This window comes from Muscardinus avellanarius (assembly GCF_963383645.1).
Source record: "Muscardinus avellanarius genome assembly, chromosome: 8".
NCBI lineage: Eukaryota > Metazoa > Chordata > Mammalia > Rodentia > Gliridae > Muscardinus > Muscardinus avellanarius.
This window is the reverse complement of record NC_137794.1, coordinates 12741235-12763760: the sequence shown is the minus strand read 5'-3', so window position 1 is coordinate 12763760 and position 22526 is coordinate 12741235. Positions and strand designations below refer to the sequence as shown.

Here is a 22526-nt window from a genome sequence, read left to right as displayed (position 1 = left end):
TGCTGAAAGCGGATTTCTCACATTAGATCATTTTGTTTCATCTGACCTATTTCAATATTACTGTCTGTTAAAAAGGGATTTTTATTTATTAAAAATTGTTGTGGTACAAGGGATTGAACCCAGGGACATTTTACCTCTGAGCTATACTCCCAGCCCTATTTTATTTTATTTTTTTATTTTGAAACAGGGTCTCATCAAGTTGCTAAGGGCCTCGTCAAGTTGCTGAAGCTAGCCTTGAAACCCTGATCCTCTTGTCTCAGCCTCCAAAGTACTGGGATTATAGTATAGGCATGCACTATCATACCTGCCTAAAATGGGCTTTTTAGAAACATAATCCATATGTAATTATCAAACCTAAAACCAACAAGAAGACATTAATTAATATTATCATAGAATAAATCAATGTTAAAATTTCCCTGATTGTTACACAAATGTCTTTTATATTCATTTTGCTGAAGTCCATACAAGATCCAGTCCTCACTTGGTTAATATGTCCTTTAATTGCCTTTTAATCTTTTTTCTCTGTATGAGTGGTACTAGGTATTGAAGTTAGGGGCATTCTAGGTTCCACCTCAGCCATCATCATCATCATCATCATCATCATCATCATCATCATCATCATAATTATTATTATTATTTTAAAATGGTCTCGCTAGATTACTGGGGGTCTTATTTCTTCCTGAAGTTGTCTTCAAACCTAGGATCCTCCTGTCTTGACCTCCCTGATATTGAAATTAGTGTGCCATCACACCTGGATTTCCCATCTTTTCTTAAGTATGGTTGGGGATTCATTTATGGAACATTTTCTGGTTGTCTTCTAAGTGGAAGAGACCTGTTGTTGTGTTCCTATTAACAAAGTGATATGAGAAGTTAGAATGGATTCATAAGGTATATGTCATAAAGCATTGCTATAGGAAGGGCAAACTCTAAGTTTATTTTGAATAATATAAAGCCCAAGCTTCTTAATAAAAAATTATCTACTTATATCTTGAACCCAGTATTTACAGTCTGCCTCACTCTGGTCTTTTTCCACCTCATCCAATCAACTGATGGGTCTCTGTGGATGCTGCCTCGCCACTGATGTCAGCACACACTTCTCTCTCAACCTGAAGAACCTTGAATCCTGACTCAACCCCATTAGCAGCTTCTTTGCTTCCACTCCAGGGTTGTTAAGTATTACCGGAAAATGTTTCTAAAACTTGGTAAAATAGCCACTTCCCATTTATACTTCTTAACCTTGGCTGGCCTCTGATTATTAACTCGGCCTGACTCTTTTAATGGCTCATTGACTTCTCGAGGGTCTTCCTCAGAGCAGCCCTTCCAGGTCTCTTTCATTCATATGCAGGCCCACCATCTGAGCCCTCACAGTGCGCTCAGAAGGAACTTCACTTCCTGCCTGGAGGTGTAAGAACATCAAGTGACAGTCCTTTAATCTGTCTCCCTTTCCTCTTTTTACTCTTCCCATTATCACATATTTCTTCTCACTGTAGTCTTGGCAATTACTATACCCTAATTCTAAAGCAAACTCTTCCTCCTCTGCTTACCCCATCCTGTTCTGATACCACTGACATCTTCCATCAAATGAATCACCTCTTTCCCACTTCATTTTTTTTTATGTCTACTCACCTTTTCCTCACTGCCTAGAAATGCTTACATTGCAGTAATTAATAGAAATATACACATTTAGAACAGTAGATGCATGGGTGGATGGATCATTGATAGGTAGAAAGAAAGGAAAAGCAACCCAACTTTGTAATTATATTTTTACCTAGTCTGATGTCTTACCTTCTATGCAAAAACAAACTGCTAAGTTTGAAGTTTAGGCTTTCCTATCACGTTGGGCTAATTTGTTATGTAATGTAGGTCCCTAGGCGCTAGAGAGCCCCGCCTTGTTTTCCTCTGTTGTTCAGTCAGCCAATGAGGCTTGGCTAATTATCGTTTACAACTTTTTTCCATTCCCTTTATTCCTGCTACCACATCCATACTGCGATTTTAGGCTAGATTAGAACTAAAATCCCCCAGTTCCTCTGACTGCCATTAGCTATTCTAATTCATTCCACGTTTACAAATATATTAATCTTCTTAAGAATTGTTCTAATCATATAATTCTTCGGCTATAAAATTTTAAATAGTTTTCTGTTGCACCTTTGGGGATTCGTAGTGTGGCATTAAAAGGCTTTCTTCGACAATCTGGATTTGCTTTTGCAATCATTCTTTCCTTATTGCTGACTCCTCCGTGATATAATCTCATTTCCCAACAAAAGAAGGCCATTAGCTGGAGTGCCTCTGCCTCTGAGCCTTCCTAATGCTTCTGCTCTGATTACCCAAACACCTACTTCTCCTCATGTACAATTTTGCTAACAATCTGAGTCCTTCTCAGATTGAGATCTTCTTAACAATCTCCTCCTCCTCCTTTTTCTTCTTTTACTCTTTCTCTCCTTCCTCTACCTGTAGTGTCCTTCACTTCTTTCCTCATAACAGAGACTCCTTAATATCACTAAAGATCAAATAAAATAAAATGTATCCCAGGTCCATGAATGATTTTGTTACCAAGAAAAGGCTACCTTCCAAGAGATCTCTGAATAAACAAAATATCCGAGTCAGTGTGCCAGGATCTGGATTCTGGAGCATAGAATTAAAAGTAAATCCATAAATCCATATCGACTAAGCTTGGAACACTGACATCTGACAACAGAAGGCCATTTTACAGTGCCAGCTGTAAGGGCTCAGTGTCCTAATAGATCTGTGTTATCCAGCTGGCTCCTTTTCTCTTTGGAGGAACACACACACACACACACACACACGCACACACACACACACACACACACAGTTTGCCCAAATATACTTCAAGGCCATGAAATCAGAACATGAAGGACTAAGAAGTTGTTTAAAATGGATCTGGCTGAGATGCCATTTGTAAACCATGGATACTTGGCCAGTATTATAGATGCATGACTTTGGATCCCATCTTCCCTTCCAGGCAGTACTTAGATGAACATGGGAACTATTTGTATCTGTGATACTAGATATTTCCATGGCTCACCAACCAACTTCTGGAATATCTACTTTTGTGAATGTGCTACTCATTCATTTGGCTGTTGTCTCAACTTGCACACTCCATTCTCTTGGCTAAGGGCCTCTATGCCTGTGACTTGATCTGTCATCTATTAATATTTAATTCTTTGGAAGGCAGCCTCATGTCTCTTATTAGTAAAATCCAAAGGGATGTGTTATTCTCCAGGTACTAATGACACATAGTTCCTGGAAATAATTCTTACTTTAGAGTAATTGAGTCATAATTTTTCTATAACCAGTGTCACATTGACTTATAGTTCTGTGAAAGAACCCCACAACATTATATGTCTTCTGAGAACAGGCAACATGTAAACACTGCATACCAACCAAGCATTATTGAATATCTGACAGATGTCAATTATATTTACCCCAGAAGCTAGGAATAACACAGGAAAACACATTCACATTATGGGAAGTTATCTAACTTACACAATGATTACAAAACACACATTCTGCCATATCAAAAATGTTTTTATCTAACACTCAGGTTTTTTAAATAACTCTAAAATTATTTTTTAAAGTTACCACTTCTAGATATTTTCTCCCCAATGGCTTTTCCTATATTTGAATTAATTCTTTGTTTCTCTTTTTTAATGCCATATAGTTGATAATGAAAATTAAAAAGTAAGAGAAAATAGTATAAGAATGATCTGATTTTTGCTATTTTTTACCTACTTGGAGAGAATGCTGTTTATTAGGACATTTTTTTTACTATTTTTCCTTGGTTCAAATTAATAACTTAAGCCAGACATGGTGGCACACGCTTGTAATCATAGTACTTGGGAGCTGAGACATGAGGATCATGTCTCAGGATCCCTGCCAGCCTCAGCTACTTAGTGAGACACTTTACAACTTAGACCCTGTTTCAAAGCTAAAAAAAAAATAAGGCTGGGGAGCTCAGAAATAGAATGCCCCTGGGTTCAATCCTCAGTACCACCAAAATAATAATAATAATTAATAATTTAAGCCAGGCATAGTGGTGTACAACTGTTATCTCAGTACTTGGGAGGCTGAGACAGGAAAATCACAGGAAAATCACAGGTTAAAGATGAGATTCAGCAACTTAGCAAGACTCTCAACAACCTTGCAACACCCTGCTTCAAAACAGAATAAAAAGGGCTGAGGGTATAGCTCAGAAATAGAATGCCTCTGGGTTTGATCCCCAGTACCACACACACACACACACACACACACACACACACACACACACACACAATAATTTAAAACAAAAGTTATACTACATTTATTAATAGCAAGTTTTTTTTAGATATCAATAATAGAAATACCAATTACACATTTAATTACAGTGCAGAATTCAAAGGTGACTAGCAAGCTATTAAGAAATTAAGTAGAAAAATGTTTATTTTGATGAGTAGTCTCTAAAAAGAATTAAAGGTTTTAGCAAGTTGCCTTATACTCTGCTCATAACCTTGGTTGAAAATTTAACCCTCTTCAAACTTATCTCAGTTTTTACTGGACAAAATTTTAATATTTAAAAATATTGATGATGGGTTATACATGCTTGGATTGTTCTTTGAATTTTTCTGTAGACTTAGAAATTTTAATAACAACACTGAACATGAAGTCAAATAGTCATATGTAGCTATTGCGTCTCGATACTTCTTTCCTAGTAAGGTAGTGCTTCCCTGTGTCTATCTACTGTGTGTATATATACTGTTAAATGTTAAAGTCCTAGAGCATGTACTTTGTCTTTGAAAACTTACGAATGCATCAAGGTTTTCTAGTAAAGCCTATGATTACTTTTGAATGGACGTATAAACTTAACTTTTTCTTGTTTCTACAAATGTTGCTATAATTTGACTAAAATGTGATCCTGATTCTTTATCAGGAGCATTTCAGAAAATAGTAGAAAATAGTAGCATTTCTTCTTCTATAATGTTATACCAACAATCTCTATTTTTAAATTTTAAGTTAAATTTTCTGTGTGTGTGAGAGTGTGTGTGTGTGTGTGTGTGTGTGTGTGTGTGTGTTACTGGGGATTAAACTCAAGACTTCATACATTGAGTTATACTCCCAGATCTATTTATTTTATTTTATTTTTTTATGACAGTCTTACTAAGTTGTGGAGGGCCTTGCTAAGTTCCTGAGGTTGATCTCAAACCTGCGATCCTCCTTTCTCAGCTTCCCAAGTACTGAGATTACAGGCATGCGCCACCATGCCTGGCAAATTGATTCTTTAATTATGATATAAAATATTGTGCATATTGATGGAGTACCATGTGGTATTTTATGACTTGTATACAAAGTATAGTCAGATTAAAGTTATCTCTTTGACTATTTGTCACTTATTTATGGATACAATACTCAAAATTACTTTTCTAGTTTTTGAAATGCATAGCACACGTTCCCTATCTACGCTCCCACTCTGCAGTAGGACACTGTAAGTCCCTACTTCCATCTAACTACAACATAGATGCCCTTGGCCATCCCGTCCCATCCTTACTCCCTTCCTCTTATACTCCTAGATCCAGTTGTGCACTAAGGTAGAGACATTTGAACTTAACATAATATGAGTTAATACTCTTATATTCTCATATTGTTATATTTTTCTTATATATTTTAACTTAATAGAATATGAGTTCATATTCTTATATTCTCATATTCTGATATATATGTTCTTATATTCTCATATTCTAGGATATCCTAGAATATGAGAATATGAGTTGATGTCTCCCTTGTCTCTCTTCTAGCCTCTCAAACAATACAGCTCCCCACCACGCTCCCTCTTCGGCTCTGGAGGTGACCTGTCTGCTGTTTTCTTAGCTGTGTGTTCACATATTCAAATACGAGGAAAGCTAGGGAGTATTGAGCCCAGTTTTATCCACCGCAACCTAGTGTTCCTATTTCCTCTAACACCTTGGCTTTTGGAGCTTATCCTAGGGACATTTGTTAAACCAAGTTTCAGAAAAAGTCACTTCGAGGAAAGTTCTGGGAAAGCAAGAACGTGTAAGATGACTGAATTGTTGAAACTCGTCAAGGAGTTCTGACTCCTCTCGCAGTTTCATTTAGGCCCACTTCTCTTTGTCCTTTCTCCTATTTCCTTTCATCATTCTTCACTAGACGCAAAATTATTTTCAAAAGTAAAGATGCCTATTCCCACAGAGCTGATATGTTTGCTTACATAGAATAAAAGTGAAAGCAGAATTCATGTTTATGGTGACTATTTTTGATCACATGATGTCATGCAAAGAATGTGGAAAGTAGCTTATCACTTTCTCTTCTGAGTTGCCATACACAAGTATTAGTTCCATAAACTAGTTCTGTTGACTAACACAACTCAAAATTCCCCTTCATATCTTCTATTGACTTTTATTATAGTATGCTCAATTTTTTTCCCCACTTTCCCCAAAGAGTGATTGGTCAAATTTCAAGCTATGTATACTGTACCTTGCACCATGGTACACTGTATATGTAAAATGAGTGAAATCCAGTTATATACATATCCTAGATAGTTTGAATTATAGGTATCAAGACTTGGTCATACCCTCCTAGTAATGTATTAATTAAATTTTGAATTATAAATCCCTAATACCTTCAGAGTAGCTCAATTTTCAGAGTTTCACATATAAAAATTAAGCTTTCTCATATACTTTAATGATACAGCTTGAAATCTGTATTTATTCATATTATTATTGTGTGTGTGTGTGTGTGTGTGTGTGTGTGTGTGTGTGTGGAACTGAGATGAAACCCAGAGGCTTTCTACCTCCAGGCTCTACCCCCAGACCTGTTTTATATTTTATTTGGAAACAGGGTCTCACTAAGTTGCTGAGAGCCTCACTAAGTAGCCGAGGCTGGCTTCGAACCTGTGCGATCCTCCTGTCTCAGCCTCCCTAGCACGGGAATTACAAGCATGCGCCACCAAGCCTGGCTTATTCATATTATTTTAACCATCAGAATCAGTAACGAATGAATAGTTATTACAACATAGAGTTTTCTGGTACATGCAAGACCTTTGGTGTAATTGATTTTTTATATTTACAGAGCCATTTCAGGGACTTCCCCGAGATCACTTAATTTATGGCAGACCAATCATTTTGATATATAGTTACAGCTATTAGTTCTTACTTAGGCTGCATAAGAATTAGAGCCAAAGACACTTATTCTTCATATCAGCCTCTTTTTAAAAAAAATCCATTTAGCACATTACTTTGGACAGGTTTTTACAGACTTAGAAATATATATTTCTTAAGCAATCATTTCCATTTATTTCCATTACTCAATTCTTAAAAGTTTTTTAGTTGTGTTAATTTTTATTATAAATATAGTTATTATAGTGCCACATTAATCTTTTTTTTTTAAATTTATACTCCCTATTGGTTTTTAAAGTAATGGAAACAAAATCTTCCTGTCTCTACTCAGACAATTTTACCAAGGAAGTCTGAATGTCTTCAAATGAAGCATAAAAGGTATAATATTGCATTTTGAGGGTAATAATGACAGTTGTGTGACTGCAGAACAGCATCCAAGGGTCACCTACATTTCAGTAAGTATCTAGGTCATATCGAAGCCTGTCACTAATAGCTTCATATCCTGATAGATTACAAAGCACACAAAAAAACTGATTCTAAAACAAAATCCTATATATAATAAAGCATGTTTCTAAGGAAACGTAAATATTTACAATCCACACCGTAATGAACATTGCTGTCAAATCTCATCAAGTTTCAGGTTTTAATTTTTCACTTCTCTTTTCTGGTGCTGGGGATGAAACTCAGGGCCTACCCTTGACTTTTCTTATCACTGGTTTCTACCACACATTGCTTATTTTCACTGTACTTAGAAAATGAGCCTTACAATAAAAGTCATAAGAAAGATGTCACAATCATTTTTTTCATATGAGTCAGTAGAACTTAGATATTTTCGATATACATATTATTATCACACAGATTTTCTCAAGACACCATTTTGACCAGATATTCTTCCCTAGATCAAATATAAACATATATTCTTCCTTGGATCAAATCTAAGCATATATCAGATTGCTAAGATCCCTCATAACATACATATGTATGAATATATAAATATGTTGATGTACAATCTATTTTATGTTCACAAGCACAATGGTATTTGCGTTGGCCATTAGGTGAATTCAATACACATTTGTTAAAATTTTATCATTATCTTCATTCTGATCTTTGTCTCTGTCTTTTTATCACTCAGATGTCTTCCTGCTTAGATGGCTAAAAATAATCCTCATTTATTATTTAAGGCTTACCCTGGAAACCCTGTTGTCTTTTTCATCCTCCTGCATACCCAACCCCTAACAACCAAATATATAGACTCGTTATTTTTTACTGTTGCAGTGCACTATTTTCGACGTGATTATGTCCTCTCCCGAATGGCCTCAAATTGTGTCATGCATATAAATTTACCGATATTTATTGCCAGTGTTTATATCATTTTAATTCAACGTAAACCCCATTGTCTGGTCCACTTTGGGAAAATTGAGTAGATTAGTATGAGAAAAGAAAAGTCCAATGCCTTTATGTCTGGTTCTCTCTGACACTACTAAAAGACATGACGTCTCATGTAATTTTAAAAAGGGCTCAGAGCCAGGCATAGTGGCCCACACCTATAATCCTAGTACTTGGGAGACTGAGACAGGAGGATTGCAGGCTTAAGGTCAGCCTCATAACTTAGTAAAACCCTCCAAAACTTAGTAAGACACTGTTTCAAAATAAAACATAGAAAGGGCCAGGGTGGGATATACCTCAGAGGGAGAAAGGCCCTGGTTCAATTAAAAAAAAAAAAAAGACTCAGACCCAGGATATCTTTGTGTGTGTGTATATATATATAAGAATGTGTGTGTATGTTGCTGAGGATTGAACCCAGAGGCATTCTACTTTGCAGCTACACTCCGAGCCCTTTTTTATTTTTTTTGTTTGGAAACAGGGTCTTGCTAGGTTGCTGAGAGTGTTGCTAATTTACCACGACTGGTCTTGACCCTGTGATCCTCCTGTCTCAGCCTCCCAAGTACTGGGATTACAGGTGGGCACCATCGTGCCCACCTGGAATATCCTCATTTCTAATGATTACTATTCCCAGAATGTAATCCAACATAAAAAAAAAACTCACTTTTATCTTGTCTTTTGTTGGCATAGCTGAAACCTTCTGTAGATTTTTTAGAACTCTGCAACACATTCAACAAGGGTACAGTAGACAAGGCCTGAGACGCAGCCTGACTTGGTTACATGAGATAAACTTGGTGAAGTTGTAGAATCTGGTGCCCTGAATCTTGACTCAGTATATTACCTGTCATGCAAGAAAGACTGTCAATTGTTGTACCATGATGTGATAAAAATCATCTATTGGATGAGCGACTTCAATTGCTTTTTCCAAACAAAAACCTTCATGTATTCTGGTAATATGCTTTTGTTCATTTCCAAAATCTAAAGTAATTTGTTACATGAGACTAACTGGTAAGTTAAAAGGGAATTCTTATAAAATCCTAGAATATCATGTTGTATAGTAATGTTTCTTTATTTGAAAAAAAAAATCTTTCTAGTTCAAAAGGAATCAGTGTCAAACGATACCAGGGACATATTTTGATAAGTTAGTTTGTAAAATAAATTTATTACATGGATATTTACTTTATGTTAATGCCCATATGTTATCATTTCACTCAGTAAATAGTAAATGTATTAAATTAACAATCCACAATGTGCTTTGAAGGGATTTTTATCTATTGGGGACCATGAAGAATATTCTTAAGAGGTCGGTGAGGTTGTTTTCATTAGCTTCTCCCTTCTTCTGGTACTTTGTACAAATTTATAAATAAGAAAATAATGAGAGATGTCACTGAGATGATAGAGATTGTTCTTTTCTTTCTTTCTTTCTTTCTTTCTTTCTTTCTTTCTTTCTTTCTTTCTTTTTTTCTTTTTTTTTTTTTCATGGTACTGGGGTAGAACCCAGGGGCTTTCTACCTCCGGGCTATACTCCCAGACCTATTTTCTATTTTGTTTGGAAACAGGGTCTCACTAAGTTGCTGAGAGCCTCACTAAGTAGCTGAGGCTGGCTTCAAACCTGTGTGATCCTCCTGTCTCAGCCTGAAAAACACTGGAATTACAAACGTGCGCCACCACACCCAGCTAGAGATTGTTCTTCTCCCAGACAATCTGATTAAAGTAGGTGTCAGAGGTAATTTGAATAATGCCATCAACTGATATGAGTATAATCCAATATGTGTTTAAAATATTAAAGTAAATAAAAGTTATTTCATATTATATACGACTTAGCCCTCTTCCAACGTATCCCTGATGTATCCATTTCATCATCCCGCTGTGCTGCCATGTAATCCCAGATCATTCCCATGCCTTCTCATCTTTGACAGTTTAGGACACTGCTATCTATTATGCTTTCCAATGTTAATTTTGTCTCAATTCCTGGCCATTTAAATATATGTGTGTAAGGATCACAGTGAGGCCCTCAGCAACTTAGAGAGACTCTGTTTCACAATAAAAAAAAATAAAAAGAACTGGAAACATAGCTCAGAGGAAGAATGTCCGTGAATTTAATCTTCAGGACCAATAAATAAATAAATTAGTAAATTATTAATTAATTAGTTAATATGCCTGTGGGAGACCTTTTTAAAGGTGAATTCTGTGTCCTCTGCTATTTTCTCCTTTTTTTTTTTTTTTTTTTAGTTCTGGGTATCAAGCCCAAGAGCATTTACCACTGACTTATACCCCCAGCCTTTTAAGCACCTTCCTCTGATGCTCCTCTGAGGTTTTAGGATGCCACCCTCTCTCTTCTTCCTTGTCTCCTTTGCTCATACTTACTCTTGTGTGAGACTTTTTAACTTTGGGGCATCCTAAGACTTATTCCTTATTTTTCTGTTTATTTTTTTTATTATTTAGATTTAGTTGTCTCTACAGGACTGACACCTAATTTCCATTTCTGGCCCAGACTTCTCTATTCTAGCATTCTACTTGAATATCTAGGCCTCTCAAACTAAACCTAAGATTGCACCTAAAATTTACTGCACCTGACATTGTCCTAGGGTCAGTGAGGCAAACAGTCCTGGAGTCGGCCTCCTCTCCTCTTTCCCCCTCACACCCCACATGTGAGTCCTCTTGGCTCTATGCTATCCAGCGTCTGCCCATTTCTCTCAGTCACTGACCCGCCACCCTGGTCCTGCCCTCCACCTCCCTCTGGAGTCGCCCCAGTAGTTCTGCCTGGCCTCTCTCTTCCCAACTTTGCTCCCACTCTCAAGTCTGTAGCCAAAACAATTCTTTCCAGATACAGTCAGGTCATATTGTTATTACATCGGAACACCCTTTAACAACTTCCAATCGTATTCAGAAGAAGCACACAAAGGAACACCCACAGCATCAAAATGCTTCTGTGATATTGTGATCGCTTTCCCTGTCTCACTTCGTCCTCCCCCTCCCCTTGATGTTTCTATTTTAAAATCATTTTATGGGTGCATTATAATCATACAACGTAGAGTCAAAGTGATGCGTTTATACACGCACACCTCGCTCCTCTGTTTCCCTCCAGAGCCCGCCTGCCCCCTCCCTCCCTCTACATGTTAGTGAGGTTAGTGGTGATGCCTTTGTATAAGTGCTCTGGCAGACCCCCTGGTTCCCTCCAGCTGGACCACTCTTCCTGGATGTCCAAAAGGGTAGCTTCAGTTTCTTGAAACAGAAACAGTCAATGGAGACTTGTCCTGAAATGCCCGCATTCCTCCTTCTCTATCTCTTCTTCTTATTCCCTTTATCCTTCTCTGTCCCCCTCCAAAAAAAAAAAAAGGCCCCTTACATTTATAACCCATTGTATAGTTATTTTATTTGTGTTTTCCTCACTCTCTCTCTCCCCTAGGAGACTATAAGCTTTACAAGGGCAGGATTTTTTTTTCTTTATTAGAAGTCATCAATAATTGTGTCTTCAAGCGTGTTCCTTAGGGACCTTCCCCTCTTAATCATATCAACTTTTTTCATCCTTTCACTGATTTGGTCTGCTAATTTAGACACATATACTAAATTTTCTTATACCTTTCCTTTCTCCGTCTTTTATTCTTTCTTTGATGTATATCTATTTCTAGAAATTATTTCTCTGTGTTCCAGGTAACTGAAACCTTCATTCTTAAAATCTAATTCCAGAAATCTAGTTGGAAGTGTCTCCCAAGAAAAATCATAAAACTGTCTTCTTTGTTGATCTCATAGACAACCTTGTAATCTATACTTCGAATTTTTCCTTCTCTCAGAATCCTACCAAAATATGGGTTCTTTCCAACTTAAAGCTACTACAGAAATTACTTAGTGTTACAAATCCGCATTCATGCTTGTGTGTGTGTGTGTGTGTGTACGTGTGTGTGTATGTGTGTGTGTACGTGTGCATGTGTGTATAAAAGGAGAGAGAGAGAGAGAGAGAGAGAGAGAGAGAGAGAGAGAGAAATAGGAGATATAGATTAGATAGATGACAGATAGATAGACAGACAGACAGACAGACAGACAGACAGACAGACAGGCAGGGAATTAAGACCAGAAGTATTCTACCCCTAACCTTTTTTGGTTTTTGTTTTGAAGGAGGGTCTCACTACGTTGCTGAGAATCTCACTTACAGAGCTGAAACTGCCCTTGAAACTGCGATATTCCAGACTCAGCCTTCCAAGTTCTGGGATGGCAGACGTGCAGCAGCATGCCTGGCTGCTTTTGCTGATTTTTAGTATATATTTATTTTCTATTTTAGAAAATGGCATGGATATTTTCCTATGTATTACTATACTTGTTTTCTATTTTGTCCAGTTCTTACCTAAATAAGAAATTTCTTAATGTTTATTAGTATCTAAATTGTTTCATATTCTTATCTTTAACAGGTTATTGCATTAGTGATGGATATATTTACAGATGTGGACATTTTCAAGGAAATAGTGGAGGCATCAACTCGAGGGATATCTGTATACATTTTACTTGATGAGTTCAATTTTAATCATTTTCTAAGTATGACTGAAAAGCAGGGCTGTCAAATTCAACGTCTCAGGGTAAGAATTCTATTTTTACTCAACTATTTCTGTGCACTGTCCTCACCTTACATTTAAGGCATGTTAAATTACTCCAAAAGTAAAAAAAAAAAAAAAATACATATGTATTTAACGTGGCATTGTGGCTGATCACAGAGATGTCCCCTTGTTCTTTTGCGAATGTGACTGAAAACATCCTCTGATCACCCTTTTCTTTTTTTTTTAATTTTATTGGTACATTATATTCATACATTATATTGGGGTAAAAAATTTGTGTGTACATACATGTACACATCACCGATTTAACCCCTACCCAATTCCCATCCCATTCCCTCCCCATCCTTCCTTCCCTTGTTTGGCTTAGTGGTTGACTTTGATATGTTTAAGTACATTGTGTGTTTTAGAGAATTTCCTCTTCCCCCTCCCATCTCCTCATTTAGGTTGTCTTGTTTGCTCCTCTATAGGATTTCCTTTTTCATCTAGAGTTCCTCCTGTGAACCATTTCTCCCTAGTTCTCACATATTAGGGAAAGGATTCGATTTCTTATTTTTTGTGACTGACTAATCTCACTTAGCATAATGTCCTCCAGTTCCATCCATTTCCCTGAAATTGATGTAATTGAGTTTTTTTTTAATGGCTGAGTAAAATTCCATTGTGTGCATATCTCACAGTTTTGTAATCCATTCATCTGTTGATGGACATCTTGGCTGGTTCCATAGTTTGGCTATGGTGAATTGTGCAGCTATGAACATAGATACACATGCATTAGTTTAGTAGTTTGGTTTCTTTTCTTTTGGGTAGATACCCAGAAGTGGTATTGCTGGATCAAATGGTAGATTTTTTCCCATTCTTCTGAGGATTCTCCATGCTGTTTTTCAAAGTGGTTGCACTAAATTGCAATCCCACCAAGACTTGGAAATCAAACCAAAGACCTTGAAGCTCCTTGAAGAGGGCATAGGTCCAACACTGCAACACATAGGCGCAGATAAACCCTTTTCTGAGTTAACTCTGTTGCCAGAAGTATTTAATGTTTCAGTTTTGCATGTATAACCTTGAAACCTCTTGGTGGTGTAGTGACATGATTCAGCACATGTTGCTTGTCAAAATTATTTGACAGAATCTTTTCAATTACATTTGACTTTTGAAAAGAAGACAGATTTTAATTTTTGTTATTTTGTAATGATAAGGTTATAATTCATAGGATTTCTCACAGCAGAATCCCAAATGACTTATGAAAGCCGTCTTATATAAATGTGAAGTAATAGCTCTGATTTGAGTTATGTTAAAATATGAATTGGAAGTAGATATTTTTCTTGACTATTGAAATTTTTGGAGATTTTTTTGAAAACATTTTATGAGTTTTAAAAGTTTGCTTTAAGTAAGTGCTTTTGATATTAAAATTTATATCGATATATATCTTATTTTTTAAAATCTCCTTTCTAACCATAATTTTTACTTCATATTTATGTATAATTCTAGAATATCCGAGTGCGAACAGTAAAAGGCCAAGATTACCTTTCAAAAACGGGGGCAAAATTCTATGGAAAAATGGAACAGAAATTTTTGTTAGTTGACTGCCAGAAAGTGATGTATGGTTCTTACAGGTAAGAGCATTGAGTTTATTTTTAGCCTTATGAATCATTTAAAGACTTTACTACTTTCAACTTTTAATACAATCAGCTTATCTCTTTCTTAAAAACAAGAGAGGACCACCTGTGCGTGAGCCTGGTGGCCCAGGTTTTAGTGATTACTCCGCCTCTAAAGAACACTGAGATAATAGGCAGATCATATAAGTTCCTTAAGCTTCAGGTTTTTATGTAAAGGAGGTTGACTAATATCTAAGGTTCCTTACAGCTCTGTGATGCTAAAAGTACTTTTTTTTATCTCCTGTGAAAACACTATGTGGTATTTAATGACAATTGCCGATAAAAATAAAAGTTGTTAAGTCGGGCGTGGTGGCGCACGCTTGTAATGCCCGCGCTTGGGAGATGAGACAGGAGGATCGCGCAGGTTCGGTGCCAGCCTCCCCGGCTTAAGAGACCCTGTTTCCAAAAATAAAAAAGTATAAAATAGGTCTGGGAGTGTAGCCTGGAGGTAGAAGGGCTTCCAGGAACCCCAGTACCACCAAAAAATAATAATAATAATAATAATAAAATAAATAAAATCTGTCCACTACTCTGAGGAGCCTACTGAATCGATTTTTATTATTTCAGTATTATCCAGAATCTGATCAAACCAGACCTGCAGCCCAGTCCAGGTCAGGCTGCTCCAGAGCAACCTTACCCTGCCTTATATGTTCCTGGCATTGGTCCCAAGTGAGACACCTAGTGAGACTGAGTAGGCAGATAAAAACACTGGGAACATCTGTGTAGTGGCAGATCACGGAGGCAGCATAGAGTCATTAAAGAGAAGGAAGTCTCCAGGAGGGATTTGGCTGAGAACTGCAGGGTGAAACAGGACTCCTTTGTATCTCTTCTTCAACACTCAAAATGTTCACGTGGAGACACCACAGCAAGACTTTGAGCAAGTCACTTAATTGGGCTACACTTTCATTTCTCCAGCTGTATAATGAAGTTACTCATAGAACCTGCTCACACATCATTGTTATCAGGATTTAATGAGTTAATACATCCTAAACCCCTAATTTTGGCTATTATTTGAGGTCTTTGTTTTAACCATTAGTTTTTTTCTAGCGTTCCTTTTAAGCTCAAGGACCTTCCTAAAAGAAAAAAGAATGCTGTTTAGAGTTCCAAGTAAAAACTTGTTAAGAGCAGAAATTACAACTAGTGCTTGTAATTAATGAGTCTTTTAAAAGTTATTATATGCGTATATATTTGTTCAGACCCACTTAGTTTTACAGGGTTTTTAATTGAAAATTTAATTAAGAGTGAGAGTTTATTTGACTCATTGGTGTTTCTTCTTTCAGCTCATCATAATTAGTGCCTTCCATTTTTATTACTTGAGTTTAAAGATTGTTTTCAATAGTTCATTCACCTTAACTTTGCTCTGCTACCACCAAGTATTAAAAGGTGCTAAGTGTTGTAGTGACTGCAGCTGAGTTACTTGAAGTCAATAGTGGGTGAAAAACAAACAATATCTGTCAAAAATTAGATAACAATGGAAGTCTGTGTCTATCTATAACATAGGTCAGAGACATAATTGGAAGTGAATATGGAGTTCTTAGAAACACAAATTATAACAATTCATCAGAACTCTTTTCTAACATCTCGATTCTCTTTATTATTCCAAGTTCATTACAAATATATTTCTTTAAAAAGGGCTGGTTGTCAACTCTTCTTATTTTTGTTTTCCTTCAAACTGATTATCATAGACTTTTGTCTGCTGCAAACAATATTCTCATGGGATCTATTGGAATAGATATAAACCAGTCTGGTTAAATATATATTTCCTTTTTGTTAAAAGCAGCCTTAGTTTCTCATAATTGAGAACTGCCATTTTTTTTTCCCTCATGGGCAAGTTGAAAATGCCTTCGTTAATTCAAAATTATTTTTAAAGGTTTACACATTGAAGCCATATGAGATGCATTAGATACCAAACTCCCAATATTTCTGGAAAGGCCTGGAATTTTTATTCACCCCAAGTATACATTGTATGACAGCTCACACATCATGATGACAGTTATATCAGGAAAGCGCAGGAGTTTTGCTGTAACATGATACTAACTTTGATGAAATAAAGCACTTATAACACTTAAGTATGTTTTAATCAGTGTGTATAAATAATATCTTGAATTTTATAACCCCATCTGAAACTGACATATAAAAGTCTGGAAGATATTTAGTAAAGCATTTCCCACAAATTGCACTAAGGAAGAATTTTATAAGCTTCTATTTTTTTGATCTTAAGATCTCTGTAAGTTAACTTTCCAAAGACTTTCACTAAAGTTGCTGCCTCTCTAGTGCCATTTGTTATCACAGAGGAAGATTATCACAGTGGAGATTCATGTTTTAACCAAATACTGATACCCCATGAATTTTGTTTTTATCCTTATCAGGAACCCAGAGTTTTTTTAAGCCACCTTTGATATGTGAATTCATAATCACACTCCCAACTTCAGGAGTCATATGTGCCAGTACCTTTTTTTAAAATAAGTTTTTATTGGTACATTGTAATCAAACATCACAATGGAATACAAGACTTGTGTGGCTATCCAAGCACACATCATCCAATTAGCCTTTGACCAATCCCCATCCCATTCCCTCCCGCTCCCTCAATCCCACGCTTGATTTAGTGTTTAACATTGATGTATTTTTTTATGTACATCTTATGTTTTAATGAGATTCCATCTTACCCCTTTCCATTCCCTCTGATTGGTCATCTTAGTTGGCCAGTATATGTTTTGGAGGAGGGGTAATTTTTGGACCAAATTGCATCTTTACATATTTTAAAAATTAAATATTTCTGAAGGGCGTGCCGTACAAAACAGTCATTCTTGTGCCCCATCTGGGAACACTCTTGGTGCTGGTCTCCAGATAGAGTTATTCAGTTCTTTTAGCTGGTTCTTCTGGTCCTTATTCCTTTCTCTTAAATAATGTGATTAATATTGATTCATTTCAGTTGTTGTCTCCTGGCTTTTCATTATGGTAACTGAAGAATTCTATTTTCCACGCATCCGCATCCAATTTTCTTTCTTGTTTCTGGTCTCCCAGTGTAGTTTCATCATGGCTTTTTGCTAAATAACAAGTTCAGGTTTACGCATTGAAACTGTAAAAACTCATTACTGGTGAGCCATGGTGAGCCATGGAGTGACTTATGTATGATATGTCTCCTAACATAGAAATAGCCATTTTATCTTGTTATTATTCATTGATCCTGCTTTCTATTTATTTATTGATACTTTTTTTTTAACAGTTGACCACAAAAATTTTGCAGCAAATGATTTTTCAAATGCTAAGTTACTGACAACGGACTGAAATGCTTAGTCTTCCTGGGTGCTTAGATTGGTGATTTTTTTTTTTTTTCCTGTGGGTCTGGGGATGCAACCCAGGAGCATTCGACCTCCAAGCTACACCCTTTGCCCTATTTTTTATTCTATATTTTGAAACAGGGTCTCACTAAATAGCAGAGGATCTCACTAAGTAGCTGAGGCTGTCCACAAACCACAATCCTCCAGCCTCAGCCTTCTGAATGCTGGGATTACAAGCGTGCGCCACCACGCCCGGCAGGACTGGTGATTTCTTAACTACTATTTTCTTTGTTTTTATTTTATCTTTCTGCTTTTCTCTTTAGTTTTCTCAAGAATATTTTAAGTCCAAAAATGTATAATTTGAGATCTAGACCGAACTTTTAGACAAATAATTTTCCTCTGGATTTGGAAGGTATTTTTCCCTGTAATCAAAATCAGCATTGAGCAGTCTCAATATTTTCATTTGTTTCATGTAAGTCTTTCATGAAGCGTTTGGCCTTCTCCACTTGTTCTCCTTTTTCTGGTTTGTTGAGGTGTAAAGTTAGGTTGCGGTTTGAGGTCTTTCAGCTTTTTAATGTAAACATCTATAGCTCTAACTTCCTTCTTGGCTGCGTTCTCTCTGCATCCCATAAATTTTACTTTGTTGTGCTTCCATTTTCATTTGTCTCAAGGTATTTTCTGATCTCTCTGCAACTTATTTGACCCATTGATTGCTCAAAAATATGTTACTTAATTTCCAAAGAGATGTGAATTTTTCACTTTTCTTCTGCTATTGATTTTGAGTTTCATCCTGTTATAATCAGAAATTATAACTTTGCATGATTCAGATCTTCCTTATACTGTTCAGACGTATTTTCAGTTTACACATGGTCTATCTTGGAGAATATTCTAGGTACACTTAGAGAGTACATTTTGCTTCTGTTGAGTGTTTAAATATATCTGTGAGGCCCTTCTACCTCCGGCTACACTCCCACGGGCTACACTCCCAGACCTATTTTATACTTTTTTTATTTGGAAACAGAGTCTCTTAAGCCAGAGAGGCTGGCTTCCAACCTCCGCGATCCTCCTGTCTCCACCTCCCAAGCCCGGGGATTACAAGCGTGCCCACCACGCCTGGCTTAGTTCTATTCATTTTTGAAAGTGGCTACTAATAATATGTTGTTGCTTCTTTTTTTCTCTTCAATTTTGTCAAAGTTGCTTCGCATATTTTCCTGCTCTGAGGTCTGGTACCTATCTCAGTCAATATTCTCACCTCAATATTCCCAAACAAGTAGCCACTCAACTGAGAGGAAGGAAGGTTTATTATCTTACAATTTCTCTGGGATTCTGGGCTCAGTGCATGTGAGGCCAGGATATGGAGCTCAGCACCTAGCTATGGGAAGCAGAGGGAGGGAGAAAGCAAGAGCTCTGCTCTCACATCATGGAGGCTGGAATCAAGAGACATCAAGCAAACAAGGGATTCAGAGACAAAAGCACAGTCCCTACAGCCACGGTCCAGGGACTCACCTACTCCAGACACATCCCATCAGCCTAGGTTACCACCAGAAATACTCTAATAAATGTATCTGCTTATGGTATTACAGCGCTCATGACCTGTGTCAATCCTGAGCATTAATAAATGAGATTTTCAGGAGACAATCTATTTCTACCTATAACAGCACCTAAATATTCATAATTATTATATCTTATTTGTACATCAATCCTTTTATCATGATATAATATTCTTTACCTCTTAGAATAGCTTTTATTTAAAGTCTGCTTTTTCTGATACCGGGGATGATGGCACATTGTTATAATCTCAGTACTTGGGAAGATGAGAGAGGAGGATAGCGGGTTCATGGCCAACTTAAGCAACTTAGCAAGGTCTTCACCAGCTCAGTGAGTCCTTGTTTAAAAATTAAAATAAAATAAAATAAATGGAACCAGGGGCATAGCTCAGAGGTAGAATGTCCCTGGGTTTAATACTTTTTAAAAAAGTGGGTCTCTTGAAGATAACATAGTTGGATCTAGATATTTTATCCATTAATCAGTTAATTTCTTTTTATGTGTATGTGGGACTTGGGACTGAAGCCAGGAACATTCTGCCTCTGAGCTGACCCCCCTCCCCAACCACTTTTACTTTTTTTTTTTTTTTTTGGTGGCACTGGGGTTCCTGGAAACCCTTCTACTTCTGGGCTACACTCCCAGACCTATTTTTGTACTTTTTTATTTGGAAACAGAGTCTCTTAAGCCATCGCAGCTGGCTTTGAACCAGCAGGGTCCTCCTGTCTCCGCCTCCCAAGTGCGGGGATTACAAGCGTGCACCACTACGCCCGGCCCACTTTTACTTTTGAAAAAGGACCTATCTAGGTTAATCTATGCTAGCCTTAAACCTCTGATCCTCCTGTATCAGCCTCCAAAGTACTAAAATTATTGTTTGATTGAAGTTTACCTTAAAAGTATCTATTGATACAGAAAAACTTACTATTGCAATTGTGGGTTTTTTTCCGTATCTTGGAGCTATTTTGTCGCTCATTTCCTCTCCCTCCTTTGTGTTTTACTGATTTATCATTGTGATGTGCTTTGATTCCATTCTCATTTTCTTTTTGTATATACTATAGCTATTTTTGTTTACTACTGAAATTAAATTGTGCTTTTTTAAAGTTATAGCATTATGGTTAATGTTATTTGTTTGTTTTTCTTATTTATTTTATTGTGGTGCTGAGGATTTAATCCAGGGCCAAGTACATGCTAAGCATGTGTTCCACCACTACCCCAGCCACTTAACATTCTGGCTTAAATTGATAACAAAAAAATAAATGGATAACATCAATCACTTATGAAACTATCGCCTTTGTAGTGTGGTACCTTATGTTATTGATGTCTCAGATTTTATTTTTCTATATTATATACAAGTTACACAAAGTTAGTTATTTTTCATTTGTTTTATCATTTAAGCTCTGTGCACCAAAATTACAACGGCACAGATCACTATATTTGTCAACATTATTTACCTGTACTGGATAACCTTATAAATCTATATGTCATTGTGTTGCTGTCTACCTTCCCTTCATTTTCACTTAAAGAATTCCCTTAAATATTTCTTGCCAAGTAGGATGACAAGTAATGAACTCTCTCAGCTTTTGTCTATCTCAGAAAATCCTTGGTTTTTAAAGGACAGTTTTGCTGGATACAATATTCTTGGCCAGCAGGGTTTGTTGTTGTTGTTGTTTTAAATAGCTCTTTGACGATGTCATCTCACTTCCTTCTGGTCTGTAAACTTTCCTCCACTGAAAATGACACTGATAATCCCTCGAGGCTCCCTCGTATGTGACAAATTACTTTTCTCTTGGCATTTTCAAAAGTCTCTCTGACATTAGATGGTTTGATGATAAAATGTCTTGATTCGATTCTCTTTGGATTGATTCTAATTGAGGTCCTTTGAGTGTCTTGAATCTGAATGTCAGTTTCTTCCTTCAGAGTTTGAAAGTCTCAACCATTATTTGTTCACTTAAGCTATCTGTCTTTTCCTCTTTCTCCTCCTAAGATCTCCACAATACACATATTAATCAGCTGGATAGCCCAGGAGTATTTTAATGTTACTTCTCTTTATTTTTTTCCATTGCTCCTCTGACTCAGTGATTTCAAGTGACCTATCTTTAAGTTTCCTGATTTTCCTCTGCCTGATTCTACTATTGAGCATTTCTAATGAACTGCTCAGTTTCAGTATTATGCTTTAGTTCCAGAATTTGTATTTTTCATAGTTTCCCTTTGTTGATATTCTCATTTTGTTGGTGTATCATTTTCCCAATTTTACATAGTTGTCTGTGTTCTTTTCTAGCCATTGAACATTTTTATGACAATTATTTTAGCTTGTCAGGCAACAGATTTATATTTCTTTAAGGTCAGTTTCTGGATTTTAATTTTATTTCTCTGATTAGGCTGAGTTTTATTGTTTCTGCACATGGCTTATGCTATTTTGCTAATATTTTGGAATTTTTTATATTGTTCATTTTAATTGGTATATTATAATTTAAGTAATAATGAGGTCCAGACTAATAGAAATATATATGCATAACTAGGTGTGGTGGCTCATGCCTGTGCCTAGTATTTGGGAATTTGAGGATGGAGTATCACAGGTTTGCAGTCTGTGCAGTGTGAATGTCATTCTCTTCTCTTTTTTTTTCTCTTTCTCTCTTTCTTTTCTCTTTGTGGTACTGGGTATTGAACCCAAGGGCATTCTACCTCTGAGCTATACCCCCAGCCCTATATTATTTTTTATTCTATATTTTGAAACAGGGTCTCACTAAATTATAGAGAGCCTTACTCCGGGCTCAGCCTCCTGAATGCTAGGATTACAAGTGTGTGCCACCGTGCCCAGCTTATATATGTGTGTGTGTGTGTGTGTGTGTGTGTGTGTGTGTGTGTGTGTGTGTGTATGTGTGTTTAATAAGTATTCTAATTGTGATTTTTTTCCCTGTTTCTTTTAGGTAGCTTCTTCTGATTTGTTTTGAACTCTGTTTTGCATCAAAGATTTAAGCTTTCTATCTTTCTCCATATGTC

General features: G+C 36.5%; 1 protein-coding gene across 1 annotated transcript in view; it reads left to right on the top strand.

Annotated features, from left to right (window-relative positions):
- The window catches only part of FAM83B (family with sequence similarity 83 member B), a gene marked incomplete at both ends in the record, with an annotated part of 66416 nt that overhangs the window by 36825 nt on the left and 7065 nt on the right, over positions 1 to 22526 (top strand). Inside the window, 2 exons of the mRNA XM_080700182.1 lie at positions 12914 to 13078; positions 14537 to 14661. Coding sequence (XP_080556308.1) covers positions 12914 to 13078; positions 14537 to 14661 — 290 coding nt within the window. The remainder of the gene's footprint in view (positions 1 to 12913; positions 13079 to 14536; positions 14662 to 22526) is intronic.